The sequence below is a fragment of the Chiloscyllium punctatum genome, chromosome 44 (assembly GCF_047496795.1).
Source record: "Chiloscyllium punctatum isolate Juve2018m chromosome 44, sChiPun1.3, whole genome shotgun sequence".
In the NCBI taxonomy this organism is placed as follows: Eukaryota; Metazoa; Chordata; class Chondrichthyes; order Orectolobiformes; family Hemiscylliidae; genus Chiloscyllium; species Chiloscyllium punctatum.
In genome coordinates this window covers 10,515,321-10,529,466 of record NC_092782.1, presented here as the reverse complement: position 1 = coordinate 10,529,466, position 14,146 = coordinate 10,515,321, and the positions used below count along the sequence as shown (strand labels likewise).

Genomic DNA, 14,146 nt, shown 5'->3' with positions numbered 1-14,146 from the left:
ATATGGAATCCCCACAGTGTGGACACTCAGTCCATCAAGTCTGCAACATCCTAACCAGACTCTAATCCCCGTAACCATTCATTTCCCGTGGCTAATCCACCTAGCCTATGCATCCCTGGACAATTTAGCTTAGCCAGTCCACCAACCCTGTACATCTTTTGGACTATGGGAGGAAACTGGAGCATCCAGTGGAAACCCACACAGACACGGGGAGAATGTGCAAACTCCACACAGACAGTCACCCAAGGCTGGAATCCCTGTGCTGTGAGGCAGCTCTGCTAACCACTGAGCCACCATACTGCCCCATCTAGATAGGTTAGTTTGTTTCTATTTTGTTTGCATTTTTGTGCAATAAACTTTTGCTAGGTTGTTAAGGAAAATCTACAAACTCATGTGAATATGTCTCAGTGACTGCCTACCACATTAATAAACAACTAAACATACAATATATCAAGCCAGATTTCATTCTGTGATCTGACTTGTCCAGCAGTACCACCATCGTAGATGATAAAATATTTATCTCATGTAGCATTCTGGCAGTATGTGATTAACCAGGTTTTTAAGCATCGAAAGGAATAAAGCAGATAATCTGTATGCCATTTACATCATAAGAGCTAATCTTAACTGCCATCTCATTATGTCTGCCCTCCCTAGCTAGTCACATTCTTAAATGCTTGGTTCAGATTGGTTCAGCAGCTATCATTATAAAGATAAATGTAAATTTATTCACTGGACGTCTTTTTTCATTTTAACAGTAAGCACTAGAAGCTATATTCACTGATCTACAAGATTATTATAGTAACATCATGTTATTGAATGAGCTCTCAAAGCATCTGTGGAAAAGCAGAGATTGCGGTGCTACTCATTCTATTCTAATCAAAAATGAGTGTGGCAATTAATTTTGGTCATTTACATTCAGGGCATGAAAAAGATTGTAGCACACTATGAATTGAAATCTGCTACATCTCTGTAATTAGCCTCTTCAGTTATCTCTTCAAACTCTATCCCAGTGCTTCCCTCCTATCTACTTATTTGATTTCAAAACTAACTCTTCAGTTGCCTCAGTTTTGTTCAATGGACCAATCCTTCAGCCTTACTTCACTTTGTGCTAATTTCTCTCCTTTTGCTCACTTTTTCCCCAATTGTTCCCTCAATCTTTTCCCATGACACCCTCCTTTTCCTTGCCTTTCTTTCACTTTATTCAAATCCCTCTGCCTTCATTCTTTCATTAATGCCTCTTCTATCACATTGTTTCAAACTACCACTTGTTTCCAACACTTCACTGCTTTTAAATTCCACTGTTTTGTTCCGTTGCAAAGCAATCTATCCTTGTAAACTGCATTGGTCCTTAAATTGAAAATATAATGTATTCCCCCTCTTGGATGCCATTTCATGTTTGCTTCTTTTTTTGAATGACAATTTTGCAGTAATTGGACCAATTAAAACAACTTCAAGGGCAGCACCGTGGCTCAGTATTTAGCACTGCTGCCCCACATTGGGTTTGATTCTGGCCTCTGGCAACAGTCTGTGTGGAGTTTGCACATTCTCCCTGTGTCTGTGTGGATTTCCTCCGGGTGCTCCGGTTTCCTCCCACATTCCAAAAGATGTGCAGGTCAGGTGAATTGGCCGTGCTAAATTGCCTAGAGTGTGAGGTGTATTAGTCAGGGGTAAATGTAGGGACATGAATCTGGGTGGGTTACTATTTGGAGGGTCTGTGTGGACTTGTTTCCTGTTTCCACACTGTAGGGAATCTAATCTTAAAAAAAAAACTAGCCATTGTTCATATCGAATGGTGCAGGTTGATCTTTTCAGGAATGTCCATCTTGAAACATCAAGTATAATTTTAGAATGATATTCCAGCAATTGGCTTTGGGAAAATCAAAAACGTCACACAACCTATCAGTCATTAATTTAAACTGACAACCAGAGAGGGATAGCTTTGATATCATAAATAATCACTACTCTGTCGATCTTTAAGTAGGATTTTGCAAATGTGTCACAATTTAAGCCATGGGGTGGACAAAGTTAAAATTCAAAGTTAAATAGAAGCACCTGATGAAGGAGCAGTGCTCTGAAAGCTAGTGCTTCCAAATAAACCTGTTGGTCTATAGCCTGGTGTGATTTTTAACAATTTAAGCTGACCTGAATCATTCCAGTCATACCTTGAATATCACGTTTATATTTTCGCCCAAAGGGTCTGCGTTTACGAAAGATATTTTCAGAGGAACGGCATTTGAGGTGAAATACGAACAAGCCTTTTTTGCAAAGAGAAAAACATGGAAATATAAGTACTGTGGTAAATTGGTAACATTTTGATTTGATCAACATTTGAAGCATATACAAAGAGTGGGCCAACTGGATTGCTATAACAAAGACTGATGGGCCAAATCATATCCTGATGCCATTGATGGGGCTCAAATAATGGTAGGCTCAATTTCTACTAGCCTTAACATATAATCTAGCAATTGGCACTTCTGCTCAATACAGAAGGTGTGGCTTCGTAGGGGGTGCTGCTTTCCAGGCAAGATGTGTCCCCCTCTTTCTATTAACATGTGCAAAAAATTCCTTTGCACGTTTGGAAAATACAAGGGGCTCCCCTCAGCCAACACAAATCCTTAACCAACTATTCTAGAAATGCACCCTCTGGTTATTATTCCCATTGTGCAATTGTGTTCTTCTTCAGTTGGCTGCCATATTTGTCTATAAACCAACTATGTGTTTCAAAACTAAATTGGATCAATTCTGAAATGGTTTTGGGAAGTCCTGTGGGCCTGAAAGGTGCTGCACTAAAAGCAAATTTATTTTTTATATGCTTCCTATGAGTGAGTAATGGTTAACCAACAAAAAGCAATAAAGCCTAAATGTTTTCGGTTAGGATATTGTCAATCAGAACTTCTAGCCTGAGCCCTTCGAAAAAGAAACCTGTAAATTATTTCACAGAGAGATTAAAAAGGCCTTGTGTCAGCACAATATGTCATGTAAATAGAGTCCACACCCTCCCGCATTGGGAGAAAGTTAATCACACTTGTACAGTAATTGTTTTAGCATTGGCTTATATGATGTTTCTATAGAAACAATTCCTGAGTGCATGTGAAAAGCTTTAGATTTTAGATTTCTGTATTTTGAATCACTATGTCAAGCTAATCACAGCAAAGTGCCTCATTTAAACAACTAACAAATGATTTTGTTCGACTGCTTGCTGTCCAAAATTGAGAGCTGAGGCTATGGGACTGAAGTAATTTTGCTTTAAGCAGAGGCCTTAAGGCTATTACAAACTTGTAATTTATTTCCCTTGTGACAAGTTTCAGACACCAGAGAGTGTGGATCATTAAATTCACTTCATTCTACATTGGATTTCAATTCGTTGTCAAATTTGAAAATCAGCATTCCATTTTGTCGAGTGGATGTGATAGCTTAACCCTTTCAGTAAATAACGCGTTAGATTTGTAAAGAACAGAGAGGTATAAATGATTTAGACTGCAGTTTGGAACTCTGATAGGTTTAGATTAGAACATATTTTGGATGCTTTACAAAATGGCATTGATCAATCAGAAAGATAAATCTACTTAATGTCTTGGCTCAGAGAGTAACATTTTTAGTTCAGCCACAACATTGTGAGTTCAAATTCTGAAGGTGACCCAAATCCAAGATTTAGAGAGACACTTCAGTGCACAACTGAAGGAGTGCTGCATTGCCATAGGTGCACTTTTTAATTGATAGGTATTTGTTGCACAAGGAATCACAATGTAATTAGTTCACACATTCAGGTTGAGATAGCAAAGTAATGCCACTAGTAATCCAAAACCCAGATTAATGTTTTGGGTTCAAATCCCACCATGCTGACTGGTGGAACTTAAATTCAATTAAGAAATTTGGAATATAAAGCATGAACAGTTTGATTAGAAAATATCCATAAAGCTAATCACTGTAATAGTGACTGTTATATAAGGTAGTACCTGAAAGGGTTAACTGACAGAACAAGATAAGCCCTGCCCATCAGGGTGGACAAGATTGATCCTGGGAGTAGCAAAAGGCATTTTGTATCTTTTATTTTAATGCTAAGTCTATCTAACTAACAGTAATGTGTACTTGCTCTTATGTTGAAACAGGTAACCTCACAAGACATTAACACGTATCTCAGATACAACATAATTAATTAAGTACTGTGTAATAAACCTTTACTGTTTATTGAAGTTGACCCTATATTTTGCCTAAGACTTTGTGAGTGCTAAAATAATTGCACGGAGGCCAGTATCCTGTCACCAAGTCGCCCTTTATTTATATATGCATAGTACTTGACACTGGTCCAACTTCCTCAGAGCCAGCTCTCAGAGTGAACAGAACCTCTGACCCTTCTATTTATTTTTTTTGGGAGAGTCCTTGACACTGGTCCAGCTCCCTCAGAACCAGCTCTCAAAGTGAACAGGGTGTCTGACAGTCCTGTTCTTTTTTTTATTTTCTCTTTTTTTTTAACAAAATCTCTGACGCTCCTGTTCTTTTTTTCCATTTTTTAATACTACCGCCTAACTGCGGTGGTGCTTATTGTTTCCCCAGCACCCATGTTGTGTGTGCACGTGACCATCCTGTTTATATCTGTCAGCTAGGGCTCCCTGATTGAGCCAGATTAACAGCCCTAATCAGGAAACTCATATTCTAGGAGTCCATCTGGCTGACCTCATTCCAATCATTACCATTCTACATGGTATCAGTAATTAGATTAATCCTGTGAAGAAGGATTGATGATTTTGAAGCTACCCAAGGGATCTTAGATGGTTCTGGATGACCAGACTATGTACCAAGTTGGCAGTGAGGCAGATATCAACATCAATACCAAAATCCCATCTTGTTCACTAAGTTCCTTTGAGGAGGGAGATCTGCATCCTTACTTGGTTCGGCCTACATGTGATGCTGAATCCACAGCAGACTTCTGTCTGAAATAGCCTAGCAAGACCATTTAGTTCAAGGGCGATTGTGGCTAACAAACATCAGCTTCGTGCGCGGTGTCCACATTCCACCAAAGAATAAGGGAACAAAACAGTGATTTCTACAATAGTTAAAAGAAGGAATTTTCACATATAGAGTGTTTTCATTTTTCCAGGACACCACAAAGTACCCACAATAGTTTAGAAATACAGTTCATATTTAGGAGGCAAATATCACAGTAAGATTGTGCAAGATAAATTAACAGTTTTGTTTTTATGTGGTGTTATTAGTTGAGGAATGAACATGAGGAAAATGGCTTTTTTCTTTCTGATTTGACTGAAACCTAAGTTTTCCATTTCATCCCTTCATCAAATTCCGTCTTTGTAAAAGTACCTGCCTCTCTTCCTGTTTCAACCTGTCTGCTGCTGAAATGCTTTTTCATGATTTTGTCACTTTTAGGCTGGACAGTTCCATTGTTCTCTGGCTGGTTTCCATCTCTCGGGCTCCATAAAACCTGTGCACATTGAAAACTCTGCTGCTGCATTAACCTGCATTAAATTCTGGTCACTCGTCACCCCATAGAAAAAGGGAATGGAGCACTGATTTGAAAGTGCTGATTCCTTGTGTTTAATCATGTTTCTCAATGTCAAAAACATCTGCAGCTTGGCTCCACAGAACAACAAAAGGATACCCACTCAGAGTTGTCTTTTGTTCTGTTTTGATTTCTGAAATGCTGACTAAGCCAGAGTACTGGAAAAGCTTTTCATTTATGTGCCACTCCCAAAATAATGAAAAGAAGAAACTGTGGTTGATTATCTTACCCTTCCAGTTTTTCCAGTTAAATGTCAGTTTACTTTGTTGCTAGCTTATTCACCTTAAAGTCATTGTGGGCACAAGCCTGAAGCTGGGATTTCAGCCGTTAATCTTGGCTGATATTTCATGCGGTACTGAGGGAATGCTACATCAGCATGAGCCTCCGTTTACACTTCCATTCCTCCTTACTGGTGGGGAAAAGATCTGATCACAGCTCTCCCTGATGAAAATCTCTCTAGCTGTGTTACTGGGATGGAGTGGTGGTGCTGGTGTCAGACTGGGGTGGACAAAGTCAAAAGTCACATGACACCAGGTTATAGCCGAACAGGTTTATCTGAAATCACACAAGCTTTTGAAGCTCAGCCTCTTCATCGGGTGCAGGGATGAAAGCAGGGTAGAGATGCCTCTATTCTCAATTCACACCTCCAAAAAAATCCAACCTCAACTCTCTCTGACATTCATTGGAACTATGAGCCTTTACACTGACTATAAGTCTAGTGTTCTTCCTTGAAAACATTTTCAACACCTGCATATTTACAGCCTAAATCAAGGTCTTATTCAAGGACAATATAATATCCTTTGTTTTGTATTTAATCATCCTGAGAGTATATTATACCATCAACTGCATTTGCTTTTGCAATAATCTTGTGGCACTCATCAGAAGGTTAAGGGGAGATCTGATCGATGTTTTCAAAATCATGAGTGGGCTGGATACAAGTTAGGGAGAGACTGCCCTTACTCATAAAAGGAACAAGAACAAGAGGGCATAGATTTAAAGTGATCTGCAAAAGATGCAAGGATGAAGTGAGAAAAAGCTAGTGAAAAATAAGAGTAATTATGGTCTGGAATGCATTTCTTGGAAGTGTGGTGGAGGCAGGTTCAGTTGTGACATTGGATTATTATTTAGATAAGAATAATGCCTGTGTCTGGGAAAAGGCAGCAGATTGACACGAAGTGATGATGCTCATTTGATGAGGCAGTAGAGGCATGATGGGCCAAACAACCTCCTTCTGCACCGGAAGACATCTACGATTCCAGTCTTGAACCTTTAGAGATTCACCTACTATAGCAGGTCTTATTTCCACTCGACACCATTAAGCTCCTAACTTTGTATCATTATTCCTACTCACATTGTCAACAAAGTTTTTATTCACCAAAATGGTATCTGTTAGATGTAAATTTGTTTCCTCATCATAATCAATTTTGTGGCTGATTTCAAGATTCCAAAACCTGTATAAATTCTTGTGCAATCTACATATTTGTGGTTAGTTTTTTTTCTTCCATTTCCTATTCAGGTAATCCAGATTACTAATAATTGTTGTGAAAGGCAGTGGCCAAAAAAACCAATCACTGCTGGACCCAACCCATAACATCTCCCTATATAGAATTACTGCTATTCACATGTACTTTTGCCAATGAGAATGCAATTAATTTAATCTCAATTCAAAATCTGCCCACTGATTGCACAGAATCTAATTAAGTAGGCAATCATTTATTACTTAGTTTCAAAATCAAGTTTTGCAATGTCAATTAGATCTTTCCGATCCACCAATAAAATAACTGCCTCTTTCTCTCTCTCTCTCTCTCTCTCTGTCTCTCTCTCTTATATGGCCTTTTACAAAGACTTTTAATAGCCTCTCTGTGCCCCAGTAGTTGTTCTGTGTTTAACTATATATGTTGTTTTACTGTTGATGCTCACTGTCCTTGATTGGTTAAACCTGGTTGTGGACACAGAGAAAAGTAAACAGTGCTATAGAAAGAGTTGGAACCAAGATCTGGAGCATGGATAAGAATTTTAAATAAAAATTAAATTAAAAATACACAAATAAAAATTGTAAATACAACCTGTTACACATATAGAAATATCTGTATCAAGCCAAAACATAAAACATGCATTAGTAGTCACACAAAGAATCCCCATTAATCACATTTATGAACTTGTCATAACTAAAGTCAAGTGAATGGGCTTTTAGATTCCCAGCTCTGACTTCCTGATTAATGGCAATTACTTTTTATTTGCACAATGCTTATTGAGGGGACAGAAGGACACGGAAAACATTAAGGGTTGTACAGTAATCCAGAACCTCAGTTGACCAAGATCAAATTTAAAAGTAAATCATGAGACAACCACAGGTTCTTCAGATGTGAACTCACGTTGGCATCGATGCCTTTGACTGCAAATACAGGATTCAATGGCAGACGGCAAACATGTTCCTTGTAGAAGAATTTGTCTAATTCTTCAATCTCTTTCACTAATAAAGTCTGAAACATGTGAAAGAAAAAGTTTTTACTTCTAATGCAAGAATAAACCGAAATATGCCCTTGGTCAAAGTAATCAAAACAATCATTGTACTAGAAATGAAGTGGACTCTTCCCTTTTCCGTACAGAGAAGGTGCCAGCAATAGGAAACCAGTGGAGAAGTTCAATGGTGCATTATTTCCCAAGAGTGAACTGCACTCAAAAGGCCGCAAAACTTTCCCAGGATTTGTCTGAAGTTGTGAAGTTCTGCTGGGGAGAGGATGTAAATGCATCGTGATTCATGGACATGGAGATTTTTCATGGGGAAGAGCTAACAGGGAGTTCATGGAACTGTCAGATTTTTAAGTTTTATAGACATTTAAGTTATGTATATGCTTTAGAAAATTGTGCAGTAAAAAAGAGCAAATAATACTGAACACATTTGTCACCTGGGGCCAAATCTGTCCCTGTAGTGTCCAGCGTTTCCAATGCCGTGAATGCTGTTTTGTCGTCAACTCATGCACATTTCCATTGGTTGTAAGCATTCAGATACCATTGGCAGTACCCTCCACTTTTAACCTTGCATAGCTGAATATGCATTCAGCAACCTGAAAAAGACCTTACCAGCTATTGCAAGTAAGTCAGTTTCTTTCAGGTGAGTTGCTGCTTGACGTTTACTGGCTCTTCTTATTATATTAGAAGTGTTTGGTGGTTTCCAGAGTTGTTTAAAAGTGCTAAAGTCCACAGCACATAGTGTGGCATGTGCTGAATGACTCCCTACCTGCTTGGATGGGTGCGGCTCCAACAAACCTCAGGAAGCTTGACACCATCCAGGACAAAGCAGCCCTCTTGAATGGCACCAAACTACAAACATTTCCTCCCTCCCGACTGAATTCAGTAGCAGTGGTGTGTACTATTTACAAGATGCATTGCAGAAATTCACCAAAGCTCCTTGGACAATACCTTTCAAAATCCATAACCACTTCTACCAAGATGGTCAAAGGCAGAAGATACACAGGGATTCCAGCATGTGCAAGTTCCTCTATGAGACACTCGCCATCCTGATTTGGAAATTTATCACCATTTCGTCAGCTTAAAATCTTTGAAATCCCTCCCTAGGGGTATCTACAGCACATTTGGACTGCAGTTCAAGAAGGCAACGCATGACAACCACCTTCTCAAGGGCATTTAGCAATGGACAATAAATGTTGGCCCAGACAGCAACTCCCACAACCCATGAATGAAAGGAAAACTTACCAAAGGTGTCATTGGATAGATCTTGCTTGTACTCACCGAACGTTTTGACTGGTCCATTGCCCAGACCTTCTGTGCTACCTCAGCTAACTTATCGATGAGCTTGGTCTCTTTATCAAATTCTTCTCGCATGGCTTGCCCTGAACAGCAGAGCACAGCTGCTAATAGCTGGCTATACCTATCCTTATATTGAAAGTCTGCCAAGCCATCTTTCAATAACCTGTGTAGGGACACAAAGAATAGTCTCCACTTGAGTTTGCATTTCATGGACAGAATGAACATCAAAAATCAGAAACACTGGAATGTCGAACATTTACCTCAAAAGCATAAGGTTGAGGTTGGCTCTGCAATGTAAATTGCAGGGAAGGCAAAGTGGTTAGCACTGCTGCCTCGCAGCGCCAGGAACGTGAGTTCAATTCCAGCCTTGGGTCACTGTCTGTGTGGAGTTTGTATATTCTCCCCATGTCTGCATGGGTTACCACTGGGTGCTTAAGTTTCCTCCCACAGTCCAAAGATGTGCAGGTCAGATGGATTGCCCTGTGCTACATTACCCATAGTGTCAAGGGATGTGCAGGTTGGGGGGTTAGCCATGGGAAATGCAGGGTTACAGGAATGGTGTGGTCTGGGTGGGATGCTCTCTGGAAGGTCGGTGTAGACGCGATGGGCCGAATGGGCTGCCTGCACACTGTAGGGATTCTATGATTCTAATTGAGAAAATGGTTCCAAAAGCAGCAGTTTTTTGGTGCTAAAATAAACATTTATGACTGTCTGTCAAAACAGTCACATCCCTCCTCCATAACCAACACTGAATACCTTTGATTAATTACTAACACGTTCTAACCCATTTGACCATACTGGCCAAAATACTCGAAAAAAATACATGGAAACCTTTACAAAAGCTTGAGAAAATCTGCTACAAGTGAACAAAATTCAACATATTCTGCAGCATTAGATATTGGATTGTATTTACTCGGGGGAAATATTTGAAGTACATAAAAGAATAGTTGGCAGCCGTAGTGGATTTAGAAACTGCTGAAGGAACTTGAGATGTGAAGGAGCACATTTAGACCCTTGAGCCTGCTCTGCCAATCAATTAGATCAAGAGTGATTTGCTCTACCAACCTTCCAATTAGCTCCATATTCCCTGATACTGTCACTTAACAAAAAGCTGCCCTCCCCTCGAAATCTCCAAGTGAACCAGCATCCATTGGATTTTGGGGAGAGAAGTCTATTTTTCTACTATCCTTAGTACAAAGAGCTGCTTCCTGAATTCCCATCTAAATGGTCAAGTTGGCTTTTGAAATTTATGTTCTCTTTTTCTTGTCTGTTTGAGCAAAGGCAGTAGTTTTTCCATCCTACTGAATCTTTTTAATCCTGTAAGTATTTCAGTCAGATTATGCCTCAATCTTATTCAAAGGATATACTAGACATGTACACTTTCCTCATAGTTTACTCCTTTATTCTGGTAAAAAATATGTGCTCCGTGCCTCTGTTTGCCAAAGTAAATATATCCCTTCTAAGGTTTGGTGAATGCAGCATTCCAAATGTGGTATGCCATTAAGTTCAAGTCTAAGTCAATTTGCCTTTTTGATTACTTTTTATTCCTGTCTGTTACCTTTAACAGGCTGGGTATAGGCGCTAGAGCTTGACAAGAGGCAATTTTCCCTCTATAACATGTAAATAGACATGAAATCAGGAGCCAGTGATTATAATGGTCGAAAACCTTGACCTTATTTTTCAGCAAGTTTCAGAGGAAATTAATGGATACTATTTTTGATTTCTTTTTACAACATTCCGGAGTCCCTCACGCCAAAAATGATTTCAGTTGGCAAAAATTGCCATCAGTCCTCTTCTAGGACTCCTTAGCAGATCAGAGGTTGAATAATGAAATATCTGATTAACTTTGTGCTGACTCAGTATTATTGAGACCTTTGATGGATGGGGCATAAATATCTTTAAATCCTTTATACTCAGACTAATTCCCAAATGACCTGAGGCTTGAACTGATTGCTGCTGATTGGTGTGAGGTTGGTTGAAACATTTATGTGACAGTTCGCTATCCCCTCATCTAATGGAGCCACAAACCTATTTAAAATATGTCAACAAAATCTCCTTTAAAAAGGCTATGTATGGACAGACTTCATTTGCTGTTAGCTTTTGACTGAATGTTCCCGGTTATGCTTAATGTATTAAAAGCTCCTTTGCCTCAGGCTGAAAACAACAAATAAACATGTACAAAAGCAAGATCTGTAAAATGAAATGCTGGAGAAATGTTCTCAGGCAAGCATAGTAACATAGGAGCAGTATTAGGCCATTTCACCCCTTGGGCCTCCTCCCCCACTCAGTATGACCATGGCAGATCATTCCCTTCAGTGCATTATTTTTTCCCATACCATCTTCATACCCCTTTACTTCAGTGGTGTTTTGAAATCATAACCTTAAACATGCTCAATGGTTTCTGTCAGGTCGACAATTCCAAAGATTCATAACCTTCGAGTGAAAAACAGTCTCCTCATCTTGGTCCTAAGTCACTGTCTCTTTAATCAGTCAATGAGTGTGGTGCTGGAAAAGCACAGTCAGTCAGGCAGCATCCAGGGAGCAGGAGAGTTGATGTTTTGCACATAAGCTATCTATCAAGAATATGTAATTCCTGATGAAGAGTTTATGCTTGAAACGTCGATCTCCTGCTCCTCGGATGCTGCCTGACCTGCTGTGCTTTTCCAGCACCACGCTTTATGACTCTGATCTCTAGCATCTGCAGTCCTCACTTTCTCTCACATATCTCCTGAATGACCCAAGTGCTTCCTATTGCTGTACTCTGTGGATATCAATTGCTCTGATATGGATAGTTCAGACCTTTCTTCCTTTGAGGATATAGTGGCATAAGCTAAAGTCACTGGGTTAGTAATCCAGAACCTTAAGATAATATTCTGGGGATGTATGTTTGAATCCTACCATGGCAGATGGGGAAATTTTCATTCAATAAGAATCGAATATAAGAAAAGTAAACCTTGTGGTGACCATATAAGCAATTGTTGTAAAGACCCATCTGGTTCTCTAATGGCCTTTCTGAAGGAAATTAGTCATCCTTACCTGGCCTGGCCAACGTGTGAGGTAAAAACAATGACCGCAGATGCTGGAAACCAAATTCTGGATAATTGGTGCTGGAAGGGCACAGCAGTTCAGGCAGCATCCTAGGAGCTTGAAATCGACGTTTCAGGCAAAAGCCCTTCATCAGGAATAAAGGCAGTGAGCCTGAAGTGTGGAGAGATAAGCTAGAGGAGGGTGGGGGTGGGGAGAGAGTAGCATAGAGTACAATGGGTGAGTGGGGGAGGGGATGAAGGTGATAGGTCAGGGAGGGGAGGGTGGAGTGGATAGGTGGAAAAGACGATAGGCAGGTAGGACGAGTCATGGGGACAGTGCTGAGCTGGAAGTTTGGAACTAGGGTGAGGTGGGGCAAGGGGAAATGAGGAAACTGTTGAAGTCCACATTGATACCCTGGGGTTGAAGTGTTCCGAGGCAGAAGATGAGGCGCTCTTCCTCCAGGCGTCTGGTGGTGAGGGAGCGGCGGTGAAGGAGGCCCAGGACCTCCATGTCCTTGGCAGAGTGGGAGGGGGAGTTGAAATGTTGGGCCACAGGGCGATGTGGTTGATTGGTGCGGGTGTCCTGGAGATGTTCCCTCAACCTCCTTGCGGGAAGATCAATCTTCCGTAGTTACACCGGCACCACTCCCCACCTCTTCCTCCACTACATTGATGACTGCATTGGCACCACCTCGTGCTCCCGTGAGGAGGTTGAGCAATTCATCAACTTTACCAACACATTCCACCCTGACCTTAAATTTACCTGGACCATCTCTGACACCTCCCTCCCCTTCCTGGACCGCTCCATCTCCATTAATGACGACCGACTTGAGACTGATATTTTTTACAAACCCACCAACTCCCACAGGTACCTGGATTACACCTCTTCCCACCCACCTCTTGCAAAACTGCCATCCCGTATTCCCAATTCCTCCACCTCCACCGTATCTGCTCCCAGGAGGATCAGTTCCACCACAGAACACACCAGGTGGCCTCCTTCTTTAGAGACCGCAATTTCCCTTCCCATGTGGTTAACGATGCCCTCCGACACATCTCGACCACATCCCGCACCTCCGCCCTCAGAGCCCACCCCTCCAACCATAACAAGGACAGAATGCCCCTGATGCTCACCTTTCACCCTACCAACCTTCGCATAAACCAAATCATCCGCCGACATTTCCGCCACCTCCAAACAGGCCCCACTACCAGGGATATATTTCCCTCCCCACCCCTTTCTGCCTTCAGCAAAGACCGTTCCCTCCGTGACTACCTGGTCAGGTCCACGCCCCCCTACAACCCACCCTCCCATCCTGGCACTTTCCCCTGCCACCGCAGGAACTGTAAAACCTGTGCCCACACCTCCTCCCTCACCTCTATCCAAGGCCCTAAAGGAGCCTTCCACATCCATCAAAGTTTTACCTGCACATCCACTAATATCATTTATTGTATCCGTTACCCCCGATGCGGTCTCCTCTACATTGGGGAGACTGGACGCCTCCTAGCAGAGTGCTTTAGGGAACATCTCTGGGACACCTGCACCAATCAACCACATCGCCCTTTGGCCCAACATTTTAACTCTCCCTCCCACTCTGCCGTGGACATGGAGGTCCTGGGCCTCCTTTACCGCCGCTCCCTCACCACCAGACGCCTGGAGGAAGAACGCCTCTTCTTCTGCCTCGGAACACTTCAACCCCAGGGCATCAATGTGGACTTCAACAGTTTCCTCATTTCCCCTTCCCCCACCTCACCCTAGTTCCAAACTCCCAGCTCAGCACTGTCCCCATGACTTGTCCTACCTGCCTATCGTCTTTTCCACCTTTCCACTCCACCCTCC

General features: G+C 41.4%; 1 protein-coding gene across 1 annotated transcript in view; it reads right to left on the bottom strand.

Annotated features, from left to right (window-relative positions):
• LOC140466712 (phosphatidylinositol 3-kinase C2 domain-containing subunit gamma-like) overlaps positions 1-14,146 on the bottom strand; it is a 223,152-nt gene that overhangs the window by 78,249 nt on the left and 130,757 nt on the right. Inside the window, exons 20-22 of the mRNA XM_072562213.1 lie at positions 9,269-9,449; positions 7,891-7,998; positions 2,163-2,255 (exon numbers count right to left, since the gene is read on the bottom strand). Of these exons, the coding sequence (XP_072418314.1) occupies positions 2,163-2,255; positions 7,891-7,998; positions 9,269-9,449 (382 nt within the window). The remainder of the gene's footprint in view (positions 1-2,162; positions 2,256-7,890; positions 7,999-9,268; positions 9,450-14,146) is intronic.